The sequence below is a fragment of the Rhinopithecus roxellana genome, chromosome 17 (assembly GCF_007565055.1).
Source record: "Rhinopithecus roxellana isolate Shanxi Qingling chromosome 17, ASM756505v1, whole genome shotgun sequence".
NCBI lineage: Eukaryota > Metazoa > Chordata > Mammalia > Primates > Cercopithecidae > Rhinopithecus > Rhinopithecus roxellana.
The window spans coordinates 74,526,387-74,550,512 of NC_044565.1; the positions used below are offsets into that span (position 1 = coordinate 74,526,387).

The following is a 24,126-nucleotide window of genomic DNA, read 5'->3' on the forward strand; positions in this document are numbered from 1 at the left end:
TCCTTCGCCTGTAGGTAATCAGTGGAGTTTTATTAACAATAATCTACACACTCAGAGCTTAAATAGATCTTCTAAAGGCAGCAGTAGCCTTGATAGATTATATTCCAGAAAAATCAGAAAGCAGCTTGTTCATCATAAACAGGTAATTGTCAATACATTTAAAATTTTTTAATGTTTGAGAATATTGTTTTGGAGGTTGCATGAGATAGATGTGCCATCAGATACGAGGTATGACATTTAATGGGCTCTTAGCTTAGGAAAATTACCTAACACTTTGGAGACTTCGGTTTCCTTAATTGTTAAAATGATGACAATATATAGTTTACAGACTTCGTTGATGTTCCTTTAACTATTTACTGTTACACATCTTTATTACTACCATTCTAAATGAGGTTGTCATTATCTTTTGCCTAGTCAAAAACCTCTCTTCTTTTGTTTTGCTTAAAATTCAATCCATTTTCCTTCATTTAATTCTCAGTGGCTTTTAGTTGACCTTTGGATAAAGGGTATTCATCTTCTGCCCCTCTATCTAGCTTCTGGTTTTAATTTTGGTTTCTTTTTCCATTTCTTTTTTTTCCCTTTTTCATACGTGTGTGTGTGTGTGTGTGTGTGTGTGTGTGTTTGTTTGTGAGACGGGGTCTCATTCTGTTACCTAGGTTGGAGTACAGTGGAACAATCTGTTCACTGCAGTCTCTACATTCCTGGGCTCAAGCAGTCCTCTTGCCTCAGCTTACCGAGTAGCTGGGATTAGAGCCTGGGATGCCAGGCTAATTTGTAAATTGTTTCTTGTAGAGATAGGGTCTGGCTTTGCTGCCCAGGCTGCTCTCGGACTCCTGGCTCTGGCGATTCTTCTACTTTGGTCTCTCAAAGTGTTGGGATTATAGGTCTGAGCCACTGTGTCCAGCCACAAAATATTTTTGTTATTGCTTTAAGATGTACGAAGATTCTATGTGAAAATCATTAGCTCTGGCATGTTACGAAAGCTTTGGGCTTTTGAAATTTATTTTGTTGTTTTATTTTTTATATTTAAAAAAATTTTTAATTCATGGGGCTTTTTTAAAAGGTAGACTTAGCAATAAGTTGTTTATTTTTCACTTCTAAGTTTTTCAACTATGAGCTAGTTCAGTCCTTTGCAGGAAAAATGATGAGAAGCATCATCCTCAATTGGCTTTTCTTTTTGAGACCTTTAACCAATTTTAGGTTGTAGTAATTTGTATCTTTTAATGTTTATGCTCAGTGCATTTAATTAGGATAGAAAACAAAACCTAGTGTGTCACTCAGTGAGTATTTGTCTGTAGAATATTATTACTTGATTCTTCATTATGAATGACAGTATTGGCACAGTTGGCAAAACTTAAAAGGTGCTCTGAGGGATAATTGGTGGTCAGGCGTCAGTATTACTTCTCTGATTTTGATGGTTGTAACTGTCATTTGCAGACTGTTTTTATTTCTAGGAATTATACACGAAAGTAATCAGGGCGATTGGTCATCAGGTTACTAACTTACTGCCAAATGGCTTAGTGAAAACCAGTTGTATTTGTACAATAATTAAAACTGGCTGTTTCAGAATAAATTAAAAACGATTTTTTTTCTTGATTATATTTCTTGTGTACATTAATTATAGAACTTTGGAAACTATTTTCTCAAAATGCTGATTTGTAGAAATTCTCAGTTAATGTTTTTAAAATTATGTGTACATGCTAGTTTTAATTTAGGATAGAGTTTTTTTCATCTATGGAGATAACAGCCAAGTGGATTTTTAAAAATAATATTAGTAAGGCCGGGCGCGGTGGCTCAAGCCTGTAATCCCAGCACTTTGGGAGGCCGAGATGGGCGGATCACGAGGTCAGGAGATTGAGACCATCCTGGCTAACACGGTGAAACCCCGTCTCTACTAAAAAATACAAAAAACTAGCCGGGCGAGGTGGCGGGCGCCTGTAGTCCCAGCTACTCAGGAGGCTGAGACAGGAGAATGGTGTAAACCCGGGAGGCGGAGCTTGCAGTGAGCTGAGATCCGGCCACTGCACTCCAGCCTGGGCCACAGAGCGAGACTCCGTCTCAAAAAATATATATATAATAATAATAATAATATTAGTAATGTTTTTTTTCCTGATACGAAAATAGGTGTCAGGCAGGGCTCACTTGGGGAGGCTGAGGCAAGTTGGGCAGTTGGGGCCAGGAGATCAAGACTGGCCTGGCCAATGTGGTGGGGTGTGCCTGTAGTCCCAGTTATTCAGGAGGATGAGACAGGAGAATCACTTAAACCTGGGAGGCAGAGGTTGCAGTGAGCTGAGATCACACCACTAGTCCAGCCTGGGCGACACAGGGAGACTCTGTCTCAAAAAAAACAACAACAACAAAAAAGTGTCAATAATAAGTTACTGACTAAATTATTATTCATTTATAGTTGTGGCTGTGTCTTTCTAGTACTTTAAAGTAACTTTCTGTGTACACTGTGTACATTGCTGTATGGAGAACACATTCAACAGATTGTAAGGTCTTTATGAACAGAGAGTTATTTCTCTTCTTTTGTCTGTTTGTTCATTGTTGTTGACTGCTGATTGCCATTGTTTAGAGATGGGGGAGATAGGGCAGGAGGGAAGTGTGGATATAGTTATAAAAGGATATGAGGGAACCTTGTGGTGGAATTGTTTGGTATTGACTATTGTGGATACATGAACTAACACAGGTAGAAGTGTATCCAACTAAATACATACACAGACACACACAAATGAATGCAACTGAAAGTGGAGAAATAAGATTGGCGAATTCTATCAATGTCCATATCTTGTAATATTATCCTATAGTTTTTGCAAAATGTCATCGTTAGAGAAAATTGTGTAAAGTATACAAGAGATTTCTGTATTATTTCTTATTTATATATAGGTTAATTATTTCTTAAGCTACATTGTAGTAAGTAACTACAATGATCTCAATCCAAATTTTAATTAAAAATATAGGCATACCAAAATGTGTACTACTCTTCAGATTTCCATAAAAACGGAGCTAAGAAATATTAAGAAGTAAAATATTTTTCCCATATATTTAATTAAAAATAAACTTTTTTCCCCTCTATTAAAAAATACATATCACTCAATTATGTTAGTGGTTTATGTAAGAAAGTCTTCCAGTTATTTCTTACTCTCATGGGGAAGGGAGATTTTAATGAAAACGGGGAGAGATCTCAAAGTCGGGATTTGAAATGATTTTTAAAAAAATTAACAGTTAAAATTATACTACATCTTTCAAGATAATATGCGTTCCATTAGTTTGATGTGTGAATTCTGTGAGGAGTATAATAATTTTTTTTTTAACATTGTTAAAGATGTTTATTTGTTTTATAAAGCAACTTAACCTACTAAAAGCAAAGCAGAAGGCATTGGTAGAACAGATGGAAAAAGAAAAAATACAAAGTAACAAAGGATCGTCATATAAACTCCTGGTAGAACAAGCAAAACTAAAGCAGGCCACTTCAAAGGTATGATCTGTACTTCTCAATATAATTATCTCAGAAAAGTCAAGGACTTATGATCTTTAATTATGATCAAGAAACTTGAATATATATTATTCTGCTTAACAGAGAAGTCAATCTACTCTGGACTTTTTTTTGGTGGGGTAGTTTAACTGAAGGAAATGTATGATAAATGTGGGCTTTAAGTATTATTCTAACGTATTACCTTCAATGTGGATTGAGTTTCAGTAAATTAAAGGACAGTGGAATGTATAGTTTTGCTAATGTGGCATTGATAGAGTGATTTATTTCCATTTTACAATACAAAATTATACAAGATGATTGCAAATATCATTGTATCAGCCTCACAAGTAAAATTTATATGTAAAATGAAAAAATGTGGCATTCTCTTTCCCCTTTGTATTGTTATTGGAATATTTTGGTGTCTGAGTTTAGAATTGAAACTTGTGTCCAGTGGTGCTCACAAGGCTCAAATGTAGTATGTCTTTTGTAAGTGAAAGTGAAGTTCAACTGATTCGGAAGTTTTAAAACCTTGATGTTTACTTTTTAAAATTTTGAGGGATACCATATATATATCAAACAAGTTTGTAGTCTTTCTATAATGTGAAATTATAAGTATTCCGCCAGATTTTGAAGTAACTCAAATTAATATTTTGTACTTGATGTTATGTTAGTTTTCTTTACCTTCAACCTTTTACAGATTATGTTTAGGATGTTACGGTAATGTTTATGTTGTTAGATTCAACTTAATAACTTAATGTATTATCTACAGTGAACATCTGTAGAATTTCACTTTTCTGAAATTCTGTTATATGTCTGATACTTTACTCCAAGTAGGAAGTAAGGCATATTGGTCAGTTTAGCTTTTAATATTCTTACTTTTGAAACTTACAGTGTATCTAAAAATTTTGCTCTTTAGAAGTTGTAATATGGCGTGAACATTTTCATTACTTAAATCTATCTCTACTGAAAAACTTTTCATTAAGTAAACATTGATTTAAATACTGTGATTTTTTGTGTGCAGCACTTTAAGGATTTAATTCGTTTACGTCGGACAGCAGAATGGTCCCGTTCTAATTTAGATACAGAAGTTACAACAACAAAAGAAAGTCCTGAGATAGAACCACTTCCATTTACTCTGGCCCATGAACGTTGTATCTCCGTAGTCCAGAAACTTGTTCTGTTTCTTCTCTCCATGGATTTTACATGTCATGCTGATCTCTTGTTGTTTGTTTGTAAGGTACGTAAACTATAAGTATAGACTTATAGGGTTGGCCAGGCGCGGTGGCTCATGTCTGTAATCCCAGCACTTTGGGATGCTGAGGTGGGTGGACTGTTTGAGTCTAGGAAGTTTGAGACTAGTGTGGGCAACGTGACAAAACCGCGTCTCTCAAATAAAAAAAAAAAATGTAGACTTACAGGGATTTAAAAACAAGGAAAGAATGATGTTTTTAGTCAATTTTGATTAAGAGAAATGATGCTTCTTTTGGTTTTGCTTTTTTGCAGTTACTTTTTTTATTGTGTCTTAAAAGATAAAAAAACTCTTTTCAAATTGTTTCTTAAGGAAACCTGATTTATATTTTAATTTAGTTAAAACTTGAGGGTTTGAAATGCAAGTAATGTGGATATGTTTATCTCCAACCTGCCTTTCTTATATTAATTAAAATAGGAAATACACAAATAAGTGTCAGATTATATTAAAGAAGGGCTTCTGGCCGGGTGTGGTGCTTCACGCCTGAAATCCCAACACTTTGGAAGGCGGAGGGGTAGATCACAAGGTCAAGAGATGGAGACCATCATGGCCAACATGGTGAAACCCCATCCTTACTAAAAATACAAAAATTAGCTGGGTATGGTGTGGCATGCACCTATAGTCCCAGTTACTCGGGAGACTGAGGCAGGATAATTGCTTGAACCTGAGGGCGATGAGGTTGCAGTGAGCCAAAATCGCACCACTTCACTCAAGCCTGGTGACAGAGCGAGACTGTCTCAAAAAAAAAAAAGGACTTTTAATGTCGTGATTGCTTTTCTGTGGCATATTCACTGTTCGTAGAAATTTAATTCTTAACTATACAATTAGATTTTAAACCAGATTTTAATATTTGATTCATGAAATTACATTCTTTTGCATTTCATCTCAAGCAGTTTTTTTTTGACACCAGACTCATACATCGTTATTGAAACCTGTTGTTCAGTGCTAAAGTATTGGTAGACTTCTGTTATTGTTTGAAAAAAACATGTAATTGCTCTTTAAGTATATGATTTTATAAAATGTGTTACAGGTTCTTGCACGCATTGCAAATGCGACGAGGCCAACTATTCATCTGTGTGAGATTGTGAACGAACCCCAACTGGAAAGACTGCTATTACTTTTGGTTGGAACTGACTTCAATAGAGGAGATATATCTTGGGGTGGTGCTTGGGCTCAGTATTCCTTAACTTGTATGCTACAGGATATTTTAGCAGGTGTGTTAGGATTTTTTTTCATAGAGTATGTCAGAATTACCTTGTCATTGCTCAACTAAGAATCTTCAAAGGGATCTTTAACCCCCTAAAAGCATAAAGGTCTGTTTAATCGGTTTAATGTTATAGCAGTAGTAACCATTGAGAATTACTTTTGTATTTAAGTATATTGATAGCTGTGATAAATGCAAGGCTTTAGAAAGGCGTTAGGTTGTTAAAGTGCATGAATATTGGAGCTAGACTGCTTTATTATTAATATCAGTGGTGTGCCGCTTACTGGGTGAGGAAGTCACTTTGCCTCAGTTTCTTCATATATGACATAAGGATAATAAGGATAATGTTTGTATAAGGTTTTTATGAATAAGTGAGTTAATGTATGTAAAGTACTTAAAATAACTCTTTGTACATGTTACGTGTTTACTAGATACTTGTCTCTAGCATTTGAAGGTAATGGAGTGAGTCCTAGCATTCCTTAGGTGGGTGGGAACTCATTTGCCTCAGATTCTTTTATAGTTAGTAGAGCATTTATTCTGTCAGTGACTAAACTGGAGGAAAGAAATATGCCTTAATATGTTTTCGAAATCTGTATTAATTATTAAAACAGGACTATCCCCTTACATACAGGAGAATTACTGGCTCCAGTAGCCGCAGAAGCCATGGAGGAAGGAACAGTGGGTGATGATGTAGGTGCGACAGCTGGTGACTCTGATGACTCCCTTCAACAGTCCTCAGTTCCGTTGCTGGAAACTATAGATGAACCTTTGACACATGACATAACAGGTAAATTTTACATTATGTTTCTTCTTTATTCTATTGAATGGAAACACGTTTCAAAATAAAGAATGTTAGAGAAAAATAAAGTTGGTTTTTATATTTTTCTATTACTTGTTTGGCCTTATAAACTAGATCCATTATTTTCCTCGTAAATACATTTTGTCTTGGTTCTCTGAATGAATGCTCATTACAACAAAATGCTGTCATTTCATAGTGTCCTAATTATGTTGATATAGTGTGATTTGGCAATGATGAAGAAAACGCAATGTAGAAAACATGTAAAGATACAAAGTGATGAAGACAGCAGTTTAAAAGCTCTTATTCTTTAAGATCCAGCATGTGATTTTCTTTTTGGTGTATTTAATTTTTTTTCTTTTTAAAAAGTATCTTTATAAATTAGCATGCATCATCCTTTATCATCTCCATACCCCTTACTTTTAAAAAATCTATTTTGGCTATTAACTGGTATATGTCAGATGCTGCAGTCATTTTTAACCATTTGTCATTCCTTAATCTTATATTTGCTCACGATTTTCTGTTTTTGACTTGATATTCTCTTTATCTGGAATAGATTTCCTGTGTGCATGATGAACACTTCGTTACCCAAGGTTCACATAAAGCATGCCTTTCTCCAAGAGGCTTTTTCTGTCATTCCCAGCAGAGTTTGGGACTTTGTCGTCTAATCAATTTTAATTATAGTGCATCCCCACCTCTGAATTTCTCTTAATTTATTGGATTGGAGAGTTTTATTTTATTAATCTTCATGTACTTATACTCAAACCCTCACACAGGCTGGCATTTACTAGGCATTCTATAAAGTTGTATTGATTAAGAGGATGGGAATGATGGAAAAGTAAGAGCTATAAGGGGGTACTTATAAGGGTTATAAGAAAGCTACTTAAAAATTTGGAGACATCTGAGAGAGAGTAATTTCTAATTCATAACAGAAAAATAAGGTAAAAATGGCATTCCTTTTTTTTTTTTTTTTTTTTTTTTTTTTGGGAGACAGAGTCTTGCTCTTGTCACCCAGGCTAGAGCACAATGGCACAATCTCAGTTCACTGCAACCTCTGCCTCCTGGGTTCAAGCGATTCTCCTGCTTTGGCCCCTGGAATAGCTGGGATTACAGGTGGCCACCACCACACCCAGCTAATTTTTGTATTTTTAGTAGAGATGGGGTTCCACCATGTTGGCCAGGCTGGTCTCAAACTCCTGACCTCGTGATCTGCCCGCCTCTGCCTCCCAAAGTGCTGGGATTACAGTTGTGAGCCACTGTGCCTGGCCAGTAAATGGCATTCTTATAACTTCAGTCCTCTTTGCTTTTCTCTTTAATACTGGGTAACATTACCTGTAATAATGAATGTAATATAATGACTTACATGTTAGATGTAATAGAATGTATACTATTTAGTAATGTTGGTAATTATTTTTGATAGCAAAGTTTATGCAACTTATTTCGACAAGAGCTAATACTGTGGTCTTTAGGAAAGCAAATATCAATGCATCTTTGTTTTTATTATGTGTTATGGAGCGAAATGTTTGCATACATAGAGGTCTTTTTTATTAGGCATATGTAACATGCAAGTAAAATAACTTTTTGTAACTAAAAGCATTATGTCATCTAAATTTTATGTGATATACTCCACCAATAAGATCACTTTTAATTGTTTGAAGGTGCACCGCCTCTGTCCTCTTTGGAAAAAGATAAAGAAATTGACCTTGAGTTACTTCAGGATCTAATGGAAGTTGATATTGATCCTTTAGATATTGATTTGGAAAAGGACCCTCTTGCAGCCAAGGTTTTTAAGGTATGATACATTAGAATATTCTTTGAAAAGAGGCTGGGCGCAGTGGCTCATGCCTTGTAATCCCAGCACTTTGGGAGGCCAAGGCGGGCAGATCACGAGGTCAAGAGATAGAGACCAGCCTGGCCAACACAGTGAAACCCTGTCTCTACTAAAAATACAAAAATTAGCTGGGTGTGGTGGCACGTGCCTATAGTCCCAGCTACTCAGGAGGCTGAGGCAGGAGAATCGCTTGAACCTGGGAGGTGGAGGTTGCAGTGAGTCATGATCGTGCCACTGCACTTTAGCCTGGCGACAGAGCAAGACTCCATCTCAAAAAAAAAAAAAAATTTATATATATATTTGAAAGGAAAGTCTTCCGTCTCATACTTTTGGCGTTAGTAATTACTTAAAAGAGGAAAATATACATACTTACCACTAATGCAGCTCATTATTCAGCATATTCAAAATTAAATTGCTGTAGGTACTACTATTGTAGTTTAAAATGGTATAAAGAAAACTTACATTTTTATTAATATAGCTACTCATAATTATCATACAGTAATGAGAACCACCTTTAAGTATACAGAAGTATATTATAGATCACAAGCATTTCAGACAGCTGTTTAAACCTCATCTGAGCTGAGTTCATTGCAGATTCTACTTGTATGTTAGCCTACTTCTTTTTTTTAAAGGAGAATCACCTATAATACTTTATGGTGGTACTGTTCTTTGGTCCGTAAGAGATTTTATTAGCGATGCTACTTTCAATTTCTAAACATATAAGGTATTTTTAGATTTTGGCAGAAAGTGAGGAGAAAATTACTGGATGATTCTTATAAATCATTAAAATTATAAGGGGATTTGGGAAATTTAAAGGGTAGATAGAATATTTAGTTTGTAGTTCTGTTTGGGTTTAGATAATGTAAATAATGTGTCACTCAGCCAAGAGGCAAAAATAAACCACAGTTTTTTTTCCATTATTTTAAGCCAATAAGCAGTACATGGTATGATTATTGGGGTGCTGATTATGGGACCTACAATTACAACCCTTACATTGGAGGTCTGGGAATTCCTGTAGCAAAGCCACCAGCAAACACGGAGAAGAATGGATCACAGACAGTTAGTGTTTCAGTCTCTCAGGGTAAGTGTATGTTTGTATTTTAAGGCATATGCTATTCTTAAAACAAGTCTCATATTTATGTATACTTTGTCCCTTGAGAAATTGAGCCTGGGCGTATGCCAGTGGGTTTAGTATCACAGCTGTGCCATGAGTACCATTCAGAGCTGTTTCTCTGTAGTCAGTTTGGAGGAACTTCTATCTTTTTGACTGTCAGAATAACACCTAGCAAGTGTTGTGTGGGATTGGCAATGATTTTAATTAATTGTGCTGTATTTTAATTGTTGACTTTAATAGTAAACTTGTATTTTATTTATAAAGATAATGAAGCTACATTAAATAGTTAAATATTATTTTTGCGGTTTTTTTATTTTGAGACGGAGTCTTGCTCTGTTGCCCAGGATGGGGTGATCTCATCTCACTGCAACCACTGCCTCCCAGGTCCAAGTGCTTCTCTTGCCTCAGCCTCTTGAGTAGCTGGGACTATAGGTGCATGCCACCAAGCCCAGCTCTTTTTTGTATTTTTAGTAGAGACAGGGTTTCACCATGTTGGCCAGGCTGGTCTCGAGCTCCTGACCTCAAATGATTTGCCCGCTTTGGCCTCCAAAAGTGCTTGGATTACAGGAGTGAGCCACCGTGCCCGGCTTTATTTTTGCACTTTTCTAGTCATGTAGAATATATGAGATGTGTTTAATTTTTTAAATAAAATATATTTTTCCCTTATCAACCGTGCTCCTTCTGTTATAAAATATTTTTTAAAAATTTGAAACACACATTTACCAGAATGTTTCAAGTTTAATGCAGAGAATGTTTATTCTCCAGAACCATTTGAGAGTACATTGATAATTTGATGTCATTTTTGTTTTGTTTTGTTTTACAAATCAGGACATTGTTCTACATATACACATCAAGAAGTATATTCCCTCAAAATCGGTAAATTAACGTTACTGCTATCAAATACTGAGAGCCCATTCAAATTATAGTGGTTGTCCAAATAATGTTCTTTATGCACAAGAGCCCAGGGAAGATAATGCATTGCATTTAATTGTCATGTCTCTTTAGTCTCATTCAGTCTGCAGTAGTTCCTCGGAGTTGACCTTGATGACACTGATGCTTTTGAAGATAGCAGGCCAGTTATTTTGTAGAATGATCCTCAGTTTGTGTTTGTATGCTATTTCCTTATGATTAGATGGAGTTAATGTATCTTTGCAGGAATAGCCCACAAATAATGCTCCCCCCTCCATTTCATTCAATTAGGTGGCCCATGATTTTGATCTCTCTCACTATTGGTGATGTTGAGTTTAACCACTTGATGAATGAGTTGTCTGCTCGACTTCTCCCTTGTAAAGTTACTCTTTTCCCCTCTGTAAAAATGTTTTGTTGTCTCTGGGTTTTTTGGGGGTACACACATGGTCTTGCTCTGTCACCCAGGCTGGATTGTAGTGGCATGATTTCAGTTCCCTGCATCCTCTGCTTCCTGGGCTCAAGCAGTTCTCCTACCTGAGTCTCTCAAGTAGCTGGGACTACAGACGTGCGCCACCACGCCTGGCTAATTTTTATATTTTTGTAGACATGGGGTTTCACCATTTTGACCAGGCTGGTCTCAAACTCCTGAGCTCAAGCAGTCTGCCCTCCTCAGCCTCCCAAATTGCTGGGATTAAAGGTGTGAGCCACTGTGCCTGGCCGCTATAAAAAGTTTTTTGGGGGCTGGGGAGCAGAATGGTACTTGGAAACTATAGCTATCCTGTTCCTTACAAAGTTTCTTTTTGAAAAAATTACTGGCCAGACGCAGTAGCTCACGCCTGTAATCCCAGCACTTTGGGAGGCCAAGGCAGGTGGATCACCTGAGGTCAAGAGTTCAAGACCAGCTTGGCTAACATGGTAAAACCCCATCTCTACTACAAATATAAAAAAATTAGTTGGACATGGTGGCGGGCACCTGTAATCCTCGGGAGCTGAGGCTGAGGTAGGAGAATTGCTAAAACTTTGGGGGAAGAGGTTGCAGTAAGCCGAGATCATGCCGCTGTACTCCAGCCTGGACAATAGAGCAAGACTCCAACTCAAAAAAAAAAAAACAAAACAGAAAGAAAAAGTTACTGTAATAGTTTATTCATTTAGTTTTGAATGGACTCATGGTTGCCTGTTTTTATTCAGTGAATTATACGTTATCACTTTTTTTTTATTGTGGAAAACTGTAGATAACATAAAATTTTTCCTTTTTATTTGTTGAGATAGGGTGTCACTATGTTGCCCAGGCTGGGTGAGCCCAGTCCTTCAACCTCAGCCTTTCAAGTAACTGAGATTACAGCATACTCTACCATACCTGGCAAATTTATTATTTTGACCATTTTTTGTGTGTGTATAGTTCACTGTCAATGAGTATATTCACAGTGTTGTCATCTGTTTTTTGATGTTCAAATCGTCTCAAATTTGACCGATAGGATCCCCCTTGAGATTTTCTCATCATTGTTTTAGCACTTCCTTGTTCTCTGGCAAAACATGATAGCCCATGCTCATCTTTTACTTTAATCTGCTGCCCCCTGCTTCCCCCCACCCCCGGGAATTAGTCACTTCTTAAAGGAGCATGGTATTTCAAAAACTTTCAAAGGAGAAATGTGGTTAACAAATGATGATTTTGTCAAAGATAAATGTGTTGCTATTTTGGGACTGTTTCCATTTCCTCCTGGTGGACAGAGCTAGGGAGTATGTGTTTGTGTGTGCGTGTGAACACACACACTTGGCATCTATATTTCTATGTCTGTCTGTATATCTTGAATATGATCAGTTCACATCAGTATATCTGGATTTAATCTAACTCCATAGGGTTCATTTTAGCTTTCTTCTTTTCTATATTTATAGCACTTTATTCTGACAGTGAGAAACCTGTTTCTCATTATCTTTAATGTCTGTTTCCATTATTGTTACTTCACTTATTTAATATTTCTGTCTCTATATAAGCAACTGCCTGTCTCTACCCTCCTTTCCACAGATATTCTTCTCCTGCTGTGGCTCTGATACTGCATGCTAGGTGGTTGTTCTGTAAGAACACACTCCTCCTCATCCTCTTTTGGGTTCAGATGTCAACATTTTATTGTAGGAGGTAGGACATGAGTAATAATTGTCAATGTTTTCTTTTTCTTTCATTTGCTTTTTGTAGCCCTGGATGCTCGCCTAGAAGTTGGACTTGAACAGCAAGCAGAACTCATGTTGAAAATGATGTCTACCCTGGAAGCAGATTCCATTTTACAGGCATTAACAAATACATCTCCTACGTGTAAGTAAAATTACCATTTTTAGAGTATTGCGGTGAATGATTCAATTCTTCATCATTTTCAGGTGGATTCATCAAGGACAGATTTTTAAATTCTGTGATGTGAGTCTGAGGGGACTTAGTATGTAGCACTTTGCCGGCTCCAAGTTACTAGCAAGTTGAAAACTAAGACAAAGGATTAACAAATGCAGGGAGTGTCATGCAGAATACCTCTGTGTAGTGCTCTCAGTTCAGTGCAGAAACCTCCACTGTGTTTTGTGGAGATTTTTTGTTTACTGTATTGTTGTAAGGTTAAAATTCCTATGGAAGCCTGCATACCTGCCTGTGAAATCATTGCACTATTCCAAATTTATGATGAAATAGATTTTTTATAATAACATCTTTATCATCCTTAAAGACGAGGATAGAGGATATAGTATAGGATGACAGCCAAATAGACCTGTTAACTGAACGCCAGAATTGAGAGGATTTACTACCTAATAACCTACAGAAAAGAAAGGCCAACTTTTTCATAAAGGACTAATAGTAAATATTTTAGGCTTTGCTTGCCATATGGTGTGTACTGAAACTACTCAACTCTGACTTGGTTGCAGGAAAACAGCCATAGATGATATGTAAATGAATGGACATGGCTGTGTTACAAGAAACAGGTAGCCTGCAAGAGCTGGCCATCCCGTTATGGTTTGCTTTCCTTGATGAGGTGTACGCAAGTCTGGAACTGGATAGACCTCAGGGGAGTACAGTTGAAATAGCACTGCGTTTTTCAAGGACAGATTGGGGAGCAGGGCTGAGAAGAGGGTGCTGGTTTTTTGTTTTCTTAGGCCTGCATATTGCTTCACCTTTTCTAGGGCAGAGTGAAGAAGGGGTAGAGATAGTAGGTAGAACCCAGTAAAATTACAGATACTTCTCTTATGGAGAGTTCACAACCCATTTCAACAGAGAAATTAGAGTTTTTAGATATTCCTTATGTTAAATTGAATTCTTTCAGTCTGCAATCTTCATTTGTTTCTTGCTTTAGAGGGTATCAAAAGAAGGGAAAAAGGAAAAACAGAAGGAATGGTCTAGTGTTCTATAATCTTAGTATTGGTACACAAATATTCTTGTATCTTATCTCCCAGGCAATATGGGGATCCCTTTTGTAGGGTCCAGTGTCTGCATGATTAGAGATAACTCAGTACTGCCCAAAGCAGCCCTTTGTTAGACATTTCTTATTTAAAACCACTTATTAGAATATCTTTTTGTAATTCTACTGAAAGGATATTTGAAAAAAAAAAAAAAAAAGGAATAAAAAAGAAAATCTGTTTGAAATTGGTGTATCCTCTTTATATTCTATCTTTTTTTTTTTTTTTTTTTTTGAGGCGGAGTCTCGCTCTGTCGCCCAGGCTTATATTCTGTCTTTTGATTATCCTCTGCACAACTGTCTCTTTTTAGTATAATAATAAAATAAGGCTCTAAATATATGATAAAGCTCTTAGTGTCCTTGTATTTCTCTGGTTCCCATGAATATATTCTCATTTAATTAGTTTCGTATGTAACCTGGGCATCAGAACTTCTGAAAGCTCCCCAGATGATTCTAATCTGTAGTCATTGTTAAAGATGAATAAATTAGAATCTAGATTATTCTAAAACTGCCTTATCAATAATAGTCAGGAGTCTTATTTCTTTCCCTTTACTTTCCCTCCTTTATTAATTGGAAAAAAATGCAAATAAAAATTGCTAGAAAAGGTTCTTTGCCTTTTTTTATTGGTTGAGTCCTATGAATTTGGGAACTTCTGTCTTTGGTCATTGTCTTTTTTACTTTCAAGTAATGTTATAAAAACACGTTTTTCAAATATTAAATACTGTTCTGAACCATTCTAAAGAATGCGGTTTTGATTTTTAAAAGCAATTTAACCTATTTATACATATGAATAACCAGTTAACACATATCCTGATACTTTATGTATAAAATTATACTTGTGTTTAATTTTCAGTATCACAGTCTCCCACTGGAACAGATGATTCCCTTCTAGGGGGTTTACAAGCAGCAAACCAAACCAGCCAGCTTATTATACAGTTATCATCTGTCCCAATGTTAAATGTTTGTTTCAACAAACTTTTTTCCATGCTTCAAGTCCATCATGTTCAGGTATGACTTCAGGAGAAATGGTGTATTTTTACATATTAATGTTAGCCTGGTAAAAAATGAAACTAATTGGGAAGTTCATTCTAAACCTGTCAGGGATGAGTTCTTTATTATATTCAGTTGGAAAAACATCAGAAATATTTTGATTACCGAAGTAATCACAGTTTCTCAATGATGGACCACTGATAATTTTAATGATTTTAAGCTTCAGTACTTTAATTCCTACTACGCATACACACACCTGTGATTTAGAGACGTGAATCACAGGGCGTGGTAGTTTTGAGTTTGTAGTCCTAGCTACTCAGGAGGCTGAGGCAGAAAGATTGCTTGAGGCCAGGAGTTCGAGACCAGCTTGGGCAGCATAACACTAGATCCTGTCTCTAATAAAGTAAAAAAAATTAACCAGGTGCAGTAGCACATACCTACAGTTCCAGCTACTTGGGAGGCTGAGGCGGGAGGATGGCTTGAGGCCAGGAGTTCAAGATATAGCAGACCTTGTCTCAAAGAAAAAAAAATGACTTGAATCACCTGTTTTAATTTAGAAGAATCTTTTTATGAGGTAATTTATAAGTTTTAATTCAGGTAAATTTTGTTTCTTCAAGAATTTTAAGATGTGTTTGCTGATCAACTAATTTAATTAACTAGAAGATGCTTTTAAGTGTGAAGAAGAAGTGTTTAATAGAAAAGGTTATTTACTCATGACAAGAATTTAAACAAGATTTTTGTTTAAATTGTGTTTCATAATATAATAGGCACATTTTTCTCCTGTCAATTTTCATTCTTTTTCAGTTGGAGTCACTTCTCCAATTGTGGCTCACACTGAGCCTGAATTCTGGAAACAAAGAAAATGGAACAGACATATTTTTGTATAATGCTAATAGAATACCTGTCATTTCATTAAATCAAGGTAAGATTTATTAGGAGAAAAATCATTATAGTCTAAATAACAAGCTTAAAAGGTAATTATTAGGTTCAAATATACGTAATCTTTGTCATTAAAGGTTATAACATTCTAGTGGGGAAAAAACAGAATACCTTTTTAAAAAGATGCACTGACTTACTGATTAGCAGGAAAGATACAGGGAGACCTTGCTGAGAATAGAAGACTCTTACTCTCTGGTCTGTGGTATGCCTGTATGCCACTAAAATTTACAATGTTCTGTTACTCTTTTATATTTTCTTGAAGTTTTGTCTGATCTGTCAAAGCAGGTTGGTTTATTATTTTTCATTTTTTACAACTATGAGTTAGCCCCTGGAGGAATTAGTCAGCTGGAGAAGGTTGTCAGTTTCCTGTAGAAGTTGTGTGTGTTTCTTGGCAAATACAAGAGTGTGGGAATGGTGGTAGTAAAATAATACAACAGGAAAAGAATTAGCCTTCAGCTCTAGCTACAGGAATCTATTTTAGTTATATTTTAAGAAAAATAAAAATGAGAATCTGTTCCTGATGCTTTCTTCCTTGAGTGTTGCATCCTGTAGCTTGCTTGGCTCTTACACGGTGTATCTTCCAATATTAGTGCCAGCCCCACTGTGTCATGGGTTCTACTTACATCTGCACTGTCTCAGCACCAGCCAACCCTTCTTTAATTGATAGGTTTCCATCTCTTCCACTATATTATTATTATTAGAAAATTTGTTTTCATCTGTTTTTAATTTTATTATGAAAAATATTAAATATATATAAAAAACAAAAGAGTAAAAAATAGTTATTTCTAGCTGGGCACAGTGGCTTACACCTGTAATACCAGCACTTTGAGAGGCCGAGGTGGGCAGATCGCTTGAGGGCAAAAGTTTTAGATTAGCCTGGCCAACATGGTGAAACCCCGTCTTTAGAAAAAAAACACAGAAATTAGCCAGCTGTGTTGACACACGCCTGTAATACCAGTTTTTCCAATATCTGTTATTGTTTTCAGCTGCCGGTTTTGTAGAGTGTGAGGATTTTTAGTAAATTGTATTGAAGTAGAAATGCCTCTAGTTTGGAAAGTACTACATACTGATAGTGATAACATGTCATTTCAGGTGTAGTGGGCTGAGCTTTAAACCTTATCCTAAAATGTTACTGATTCTTCACGCTTTAGTTGTATTTAATGGAGAATTCCTTTTATTTGCATGTTTTGGAGACACTAAAGAGCTGATTTAAAGAAGTATTGTCTTGTTTTTTAATTTATTCTTTTGACTTTTAATTCTTCATAAACATTGTTTTTCTGAAAAATATTTTCCCTTTCTCTTTTCTACATAGCATCAATAACTAGCTTTCTCACAGTGCTAGCTTGGTATCCCAATACTTTGCTCCGGACGTGGTGCCTTGTGCTTCATAGCCTAACACTCATGACAAACATGCAGCTTAATTGTAAGTTCATAAATTTATTCATTTAAATCTCTGACATGTACTTTAGTGTTCTACTGTTGGATTCTTTTTGTTTGTTTTTTTTTTTTCTGAGACGGAGTCTCGCTCTGTCGCCCAGGCTGGAGTGCAGTGGCCAGATCTCAGCTCACTGCAAGCTCCGCCTCTCGGGTTCGCGCCATTCTCCTGCCTCAGCCTCCCGAGTAGCTGGGACTACAGGCGCCTGCCACCTCAACCGGCTAATTTTTTTTGTATTTTTAGTAGAGATGGGGTTTCACCGTGTTAGCCAGGATGGTCTCGATCTCCTGACCTCGTGATCCGCCCGTCTCGGCCTCCCAAAGTGCTGGGATTACAGGCTTCAGCCACTGCGTCCGGCCTCTACTGTTGGATTCTTAGAATTTTCGAAGGAGTGGTACACTTGTCAAAGTGATTGAGTCGGCCAGATGTGGTGGCTCACACCTGTAATCCCAGCACTTTAGGAGGCCAACACGGGTGGATCACTTGAGGTCAGGAGCTCGAGAGCAGCCTGGCCAATGTGGTGAAACCCTATCTCTACTAAAAATACAAAAGTTAGTAGTCGCCTGTAGTCCCAGCTACTTGGGAGGCTGAGGCGCGAAAGTCACTTGAACCTGGAAGACGAAGTTTGAAGTTAGCTTAGATCACGCCACTGCACTCCAGCTTGGGTGACAGAGCAAGACTCTGTCTCCAATAAAAGTGATTGAGTTTTTTATTTTAACATGTCTGTTCTGAATTAGTTCTTGTATATCCTTTGTGCGTGTTTACTTTGATAATACAGTCTCATATGTCTTGTTAGATGTTCAAATCGTATTTTTACCTTTTAAAAACTTATTAAAAGAAAATTGCTTTTAGAGTACAAAGGCAGGTTTTTACATTTCATCTAAGTTTTTATGTTATTCTTTTAAGATACCTTTGTATTTAAAAATGATTTATTTGTTATTATATTCATAAACATACATAACTAGATTCCTGGGTTTTGTTTAATAATTTAAATAATTACTTAGCTTTAAAATGCTATTATCTTTTTTCATTTGGAATATATTTTCCAAATACGAGCTCAAAAGCATCACTATGATACTGAAAGTGAATTTCATGCAAAGGATATTTTATTCATCTCAGAAAACTATTGTGTTGCCTCTACGTTAGTTCACTGTTAACCTGTATACAGCTAACATGCAGAAAGGAATAATTTCGCCACAACTTATTTTAGAAAACTCAAAAGTTTACCTGAAAAGTAGATCTCTGACTGTTTCTGGAAGGGGAAGATAGTTAGAATAGGCTTTCCAAATAAGAGTCAGGACCTAGTTATATCTTTTCTATTTGACTTTACTAAATAAGATGTACATTAAGCTTGAGGTGTTTTCACAATCAGAAGGGGGCGGAGGAGACAGATGGTAGATAGTAATCCCAGCACTTTGGGAGGCTGAGGCGGGCGGCCCAATCACAAGCTCAGGAGATTGAGACCATCCTGGCTAACATGGTGAAACCCCGTCTCCACTAAAAATACAAAAACATTAGCCAGGCGTGGTGGCGGGCGCCTGTAGTCCCAGCTACTTGGGAGGCTGAGGCAGGAGAATGGCGTGAACCCAGGAGGTGGAGGTTGCAGTGAGCCAAGATCACGCTACTGCACTCCAGCCTAGGTGACAGAGCAAAACTCCTCAAAAAGAAAAAAAAAAAAAGAAATTGAAACCCCTTTAATAAACTGTAACTACTAGGAATATATGAATTTTCCATGGAACTAAAAGATGCTTTTAAATGCTGCATTTCCATTATTTCATTGTTCATTTCTTAAGAGGTTTTTAAAAAATGTTTTATAGCTGGTTCCAGCAGTGCCATTGGAACTCAGGAGAGTACTGCTCATTTGTTGGTTTCAGATCCAAACCTTATCTATGTATTAGTGAAATTTCTTTCTGGCACCAGTCCACATGGAACAAATCAACACAGTCCACAGGTAATATGATGTTTAGCCTGGGATATGCCCAGACTATTCAATAAACCGTATTTGTAATGTAAAGCTATGTAATTTTTAAATTGTTAAAGTATTAAATAATGGCCTTTTATGTATCAATATAATAAAAAAGGTTTTGTTATTTGTAATAATAGCTATACTGACACTAATAGCAGGTGGTAAGTTAACCTCTTAGAACAGTGATACTAGGTTTTCATGTAGATACATATTTTTGGCATTAATTTTGGATAACTGGAAACATTCTGAGTAAATACTGCAAAGGTAGAGAAACGTTTCAAAAATTTTGGAATCAAAATTTTAATATGTCATATTTGATTACTTCCATCAAGATTATCAATTTACCTTAAACGTTTTATGATGTTAATGATTTTGCTTAGCAAAAAATAACAATATTGCTCAGGGCTTATAAACATTTTCTGTTTCACGGTAAATTTTCCTTTATATCAGTTTGATTTCTTGTTATGTTGTACTGCTTCTGTGTAAATATTTCTACTTCATTATATTTCTTTTACAGTAAAAATATATTTAGCATTTAAAACGTCTTTTAAAATCAAGGTTATTCAAGATTATCTTGCAAGTTTATCATTTTAAAATTCTTGGATTTGCTGCCAGATAAATTCTGATTTAGTTGTCCTCAACAGTCCTGTTTCTCCTATTAATTCATTTATTCGGTGTTTAAGAGGCTTCTATGTGTTTATTCTAGCTACTAGAGATACAGTATTTACCAAGATCAAATATCTGCCTTCATAGAACTTTAGTCAATACTCTAATACTTAATATATTTTAATATTATATGTCTTAATAAAATAAATGAGACAAGGAACAAGTAAGAGAGAGGAAACTAACTTACAATTAGATTGGGACAGGGTTTTGGTAGGGGCAGAGGCATGTTATCAAGTGATTATTATACTTAAAGATTGATTGAATTTGTAACAGGAAGACTGTTCAGGATTACCAACTCTGACTTAATTATTTTACATGTAAGAAAACATGCATCAGCTACATTGCCCCAAATTACATAACTAGTTATTGGTATAGTTAGGTGTCAGTGAACAAGGCATTGCAAAAAATAATATTTTCTTTGTTTTTTAATAAAAGGAGGAAATAACTTTTTAAAACTTTTTAAGTTATTGAAGATTGAGCTTTCCTACTGATATCTTGGTTTTGTATAGGAAGTTTTGATAAGAAAGCTCTGATTTGTATGCTCAGTATCAGAAATTAACTTTATTTAACTCTAAAATAGTTCGGAGGATTATGTTCTATTTTATTTTTCCAGAACTCCTCCAAGGTTTTATGAACTGTTCATGAAGCCAAATTAGGATCAAGTAAAATAATATGTAGAAGTGTTAGAGCACATTCCAAAATGTACTTCAGATTACTTAGTGCAGTGTTCACTATCATTTCTTTCATTGATGAGTTAGAAGTTTGGGGAAGCAGTTTTTTTTTTTTTTGACTTGGTATAAATTTATTTTTATTTAGTTTTTGTTTTGTTTTTCACTTAGCTTAATGTTTGCTTTGCTAGTTGTTAGAAACATGACCTTTTATGGATCATTTTACCTCTCTGCTCATGAGTTATTTGATTTTGAAATGGGATAATTAAGAAGGTTATTTGTGAAAATCTGTGTTGAAGTTATTTATACTCTAGAAAGCATTATAAAAGTATTTATTGTGTAATTCAGGTGAACTTTTTTCAGTATTGAGTTCGATCAACCTAATATAGTTGTGCTGTATAAACCATAATGGAAAAGTATTAACAGTATTTTTATTTGCAGTTCAAAATGAATACATCAAGACCTAAAAAATTCATTTCCTGCTATCATTGTTAATACTTTTGCTTTCTTCCTATTAAAAGTTACAGTGTATAGCTTTTGACTTTATACCTGATAATTTTTAAATGAATGATTTTTTAAATGTTATCAGTAAGCAGTTTTCAGTGAATATACATTTCTCTTCAGGTTGGTCCCACAGCTACACAAGCTATGCAAGAATTTCTTACTCGATTACAAGTGCATCTTTCTTCAACATGTCCTCAGATATTCAGTGAATTTTTGCTCAAGCTAATTCATATACTTTCAACTGAAAGGTAAATTTTTGTGTACTAATTTGTTCCTGATATAGAAGTAACATGTAATTCTCCGAATATACCTTTCTTTAACATTTGTTGGGAATTTATCTGTAAACAAATAAGCAGGAGGACAGTAGGAAGTAAGAGGGAAGGATTTATTGGTGTGTTTCCTGATTGTTTTCATTTCATTTCATTATGGTTCTCCTAAGTCTTTCTGTCTCTAATGTCTTTAATATGAAAGGAATACAGTTGACTTGCTTTTAATGGTTAATAGTTATTATAAGCTTTTTAAAAGGTGAAATTTATTTTGAAGCTATTTAAAGTTGCCAGTGATTTTATATATAAGAAAACCTGAAAAATAGAGCTTATAAAAGAAAATTACATACTAATCTTTTGTAGAAATTCTAAATAAATTTATTAACAAAATCAGACTCTGTTACAAGAATAAATTTTGACCATAATGGGTTGATTATTGTAATGCATGAATGTTTCAGTATCATATATCTCTTATTAATGTCATTGTTTTTCATTCTATATTTCTTAAAATCCAACATTACTTTCTGATGAAAACTCTTTTTTTTTCTTTTTTTTCTTTTTTTGAGACAGAGTCTTGCTCTGTTGCCAGGCTGGAGTGCAGTGGTGCAGTCTTGGCTCACTGCAACCTCTGCCTCCTGGGTTGAAGCAATTCTCGTGCCTTAGCCTCCCGAGTAGCTGGGATTACAGGCATGCATCACCACACCCGGCTAATTTTTGTATTTTTAGTAGAGACGGAGTTTCACTATGTTGGCCAGGATGGTGTCGATTTCCTGACCTCGTGATCTGCCCGCCTCAGCTTTCCGAAGTGCTGGGATTACAGGTTTGAGCCACCGTGCCTGGCTGAAAACTTAATGAATTATAAAGTGTTATTTTGGTTTTGAAGTTACAATAAAACTACATGATGAACAAATTACATAATTAATGAAACATCTGACATGCTTGAGTATTTCAAAAAATCTCCATTAATATAAGGAATAGGGCTGGGCTCAGTGGCTCACGCCTGTAATCCCAGTACCTTGGGAGGCTGAGGTGGGGAGATGGCTTGAGCCCAGGAGTTTGAGAGCAGCCTGGGTGGTGTGGGTATACACCTGTAATCCCAGCTACTGTGGAGGCTGAGGCAGGAGATTGATTGAACTAGTGGAGCCCAGGAGGTGGAGGCTGCGGTGAGCCCTGATTTGTGCCACTGTGCTCCAACCTGGGTGACAGAACAACACTCTGTTTCAAATAAATTAATGATCAGCAATAAGTCAGTAGTGGTTATTGCCACTTTTTCATCTAATTTTATTCAAATAAACAATATTTATACATACTTTGTGAGGATTTTGTGAAATTTTGAATGACATAAATAGAATCACCTGAGGAGTCAAGATTAGTCACCATTTGTTTTATTTTTCTTTTAACTAGGCTTTTTAATTTTAGCTCTGCAGGCTTTAGCATAGTCTGATCCATAGAGTTCACAACAGTGAAGATTTTCATACTAAACTTTTAGTACATTTGCTCTAACATTTTCTAAAGGATTATTAATCTTGTTTGTAGTTGAGTCACGTCTAATATTTGAGCAGAGATGTTTTGAGGTTTATATGCCACAAAAACTGTTTAGGAATTTTCTCCACCTCACTTCACCCCACATATACCCAGTACATTTCTATGGCCTAGTTTATTTAATAGGGTCCACAAAGCTGTGGCCCAAGAAGAATGTTAGTTTATGTTTATTTTTAATAAAGGTTCTGGTATTCCGTGAAAGATCCAGCAGCTCTTTAGTTAGATTAATGATATAATATACACTGAAAGAAATACTCAGTATAAAGAAGGCATTCAGTTTTATCAGATGAGTGTTTTGCAAATGCTATCTATTGGTCTTTGGACTCTGTTTTCACTTTATTAAGTATCCTTCAAAAAGCAGAAATTTTAAAATTCTAGATGTAATCTAAATTGTCAACGTCTACATATTTTTTGTTATTGTTTTTTAAATACCCTCCTCACACAAAGTCACACAGAATATTCCGTTTTCTTCTAGAAATTTTACAATTTTATGTTTTATGTTTAGACTTTCTGTTTTTTTGCTTTCAGGATAATTTTTTTTTTCCTTTTCCTTTGCCTGTGGATGTCCAATTGTTCCTACCCCCCCCCCCCCCTTTTTTTTTTTGGGAGATGGAGTCTCGCTCTTACGCCCAGGCTGGAGTGCGGTGGCGCCATCTTGGTTCAGTGCAAGCTCCGCCTCCTGGGTTCACACCATTCTCCCACCTCAGCCTCCCGAGTAGCTGGGACTCCAGGCCCCCACCACCACACCCTGCTAATTTTGTTTTTGTATTTTTAGTAGAGACAGGCTTTCACCATGTTAGCCAGGATGGTCTTGATCTATTGACCTCGTGATCCACCAGCCTCAGCCTCCCAAGGTGCTGGGATTACAAGCATGAGCCACCGCACCCCACCTTCCTATACCATTTTTTGAAAATACTTTCCTTTTTTCATTGGCTTCCCTTTGTAGTTTTTCAAATATCAGTCAATGATATTTGTTTTGGTCTATGCATACACTTCTTTTTTTTTTTTGAGACAGTTTTGCTCTGACACCCAGAATGGAGTGCTATGGTGTGATCTCGGCTCACTGCAACCTCCGCCTCATGGGTTCGTGCAATTCTCATGCTTTAGCCTCCTAAGTAGCTGGGATTACAGGCCCATCACCATGCCT

General features: G+C 36.0%; 1 protein-coding gene across 11 annotated transcripts in view; it reads left to right on the forward strand.

Moving 5' to 3' along the window:
• BIRC6 (baculoviral IAP repeat containing 6) overlaps positions 1-24,126 on the forward strand; it is a 255,673-nt gene that overhangs the window by 110,501 nt on the left and 121,046 nt on the right. For all 11 annotated transcript variants that reach the window (XR_004054254.1, XM_030920767.1, XM_030920772.1 and 8 more), the window contains 13 exons: positions 15-142; positions 3,347-3,478; positions 4,497-4,712; positions 5,755-5,938; positions 6,560-6,715; positions 8,383-8,516; positions 9,483-9,636; positions 12,770-12,886; positions 14,857-15,011; positions 15,798-15,915; positions 17,245-17,355; positions 19,185-19,318; positions 21,292-21,419. Coding sequence is in view for 10 of the 11 variants with exons in the window: in XM_030920767.1 (XP_030776627.1) it covers positions 15-142; positions 3,347-3,478; positions 4,497-4,712; positions 5,755-5,938; positions 6,560-6,715; positions 8,383-8,516; positions 9,483-9,636; positions 12,770-12,886; positions 14,857-15,011; positions 15,798-15,915; positions 17,245-17,355; positions 19,185-19,318; positions 21,292-21,419 (1,867 nt within the window). In the remaining variant the exon portion in view is untranslated. The remainder of the gene's footprint in view (positions 1-14; positions 143-3,346; positions 3,479-4,496; positions 4,713-5,754; positions 5,939-6,559; positions 6,716-8,382; positions 8,517-9,482; positions 9,637-12,769; positions 12,887-14,856; positions 15,012-15,797; positions 15,916-17,244; positions 17,356-19,184; positions 19,319-21,291; positions 21,420-24,126) is intronic.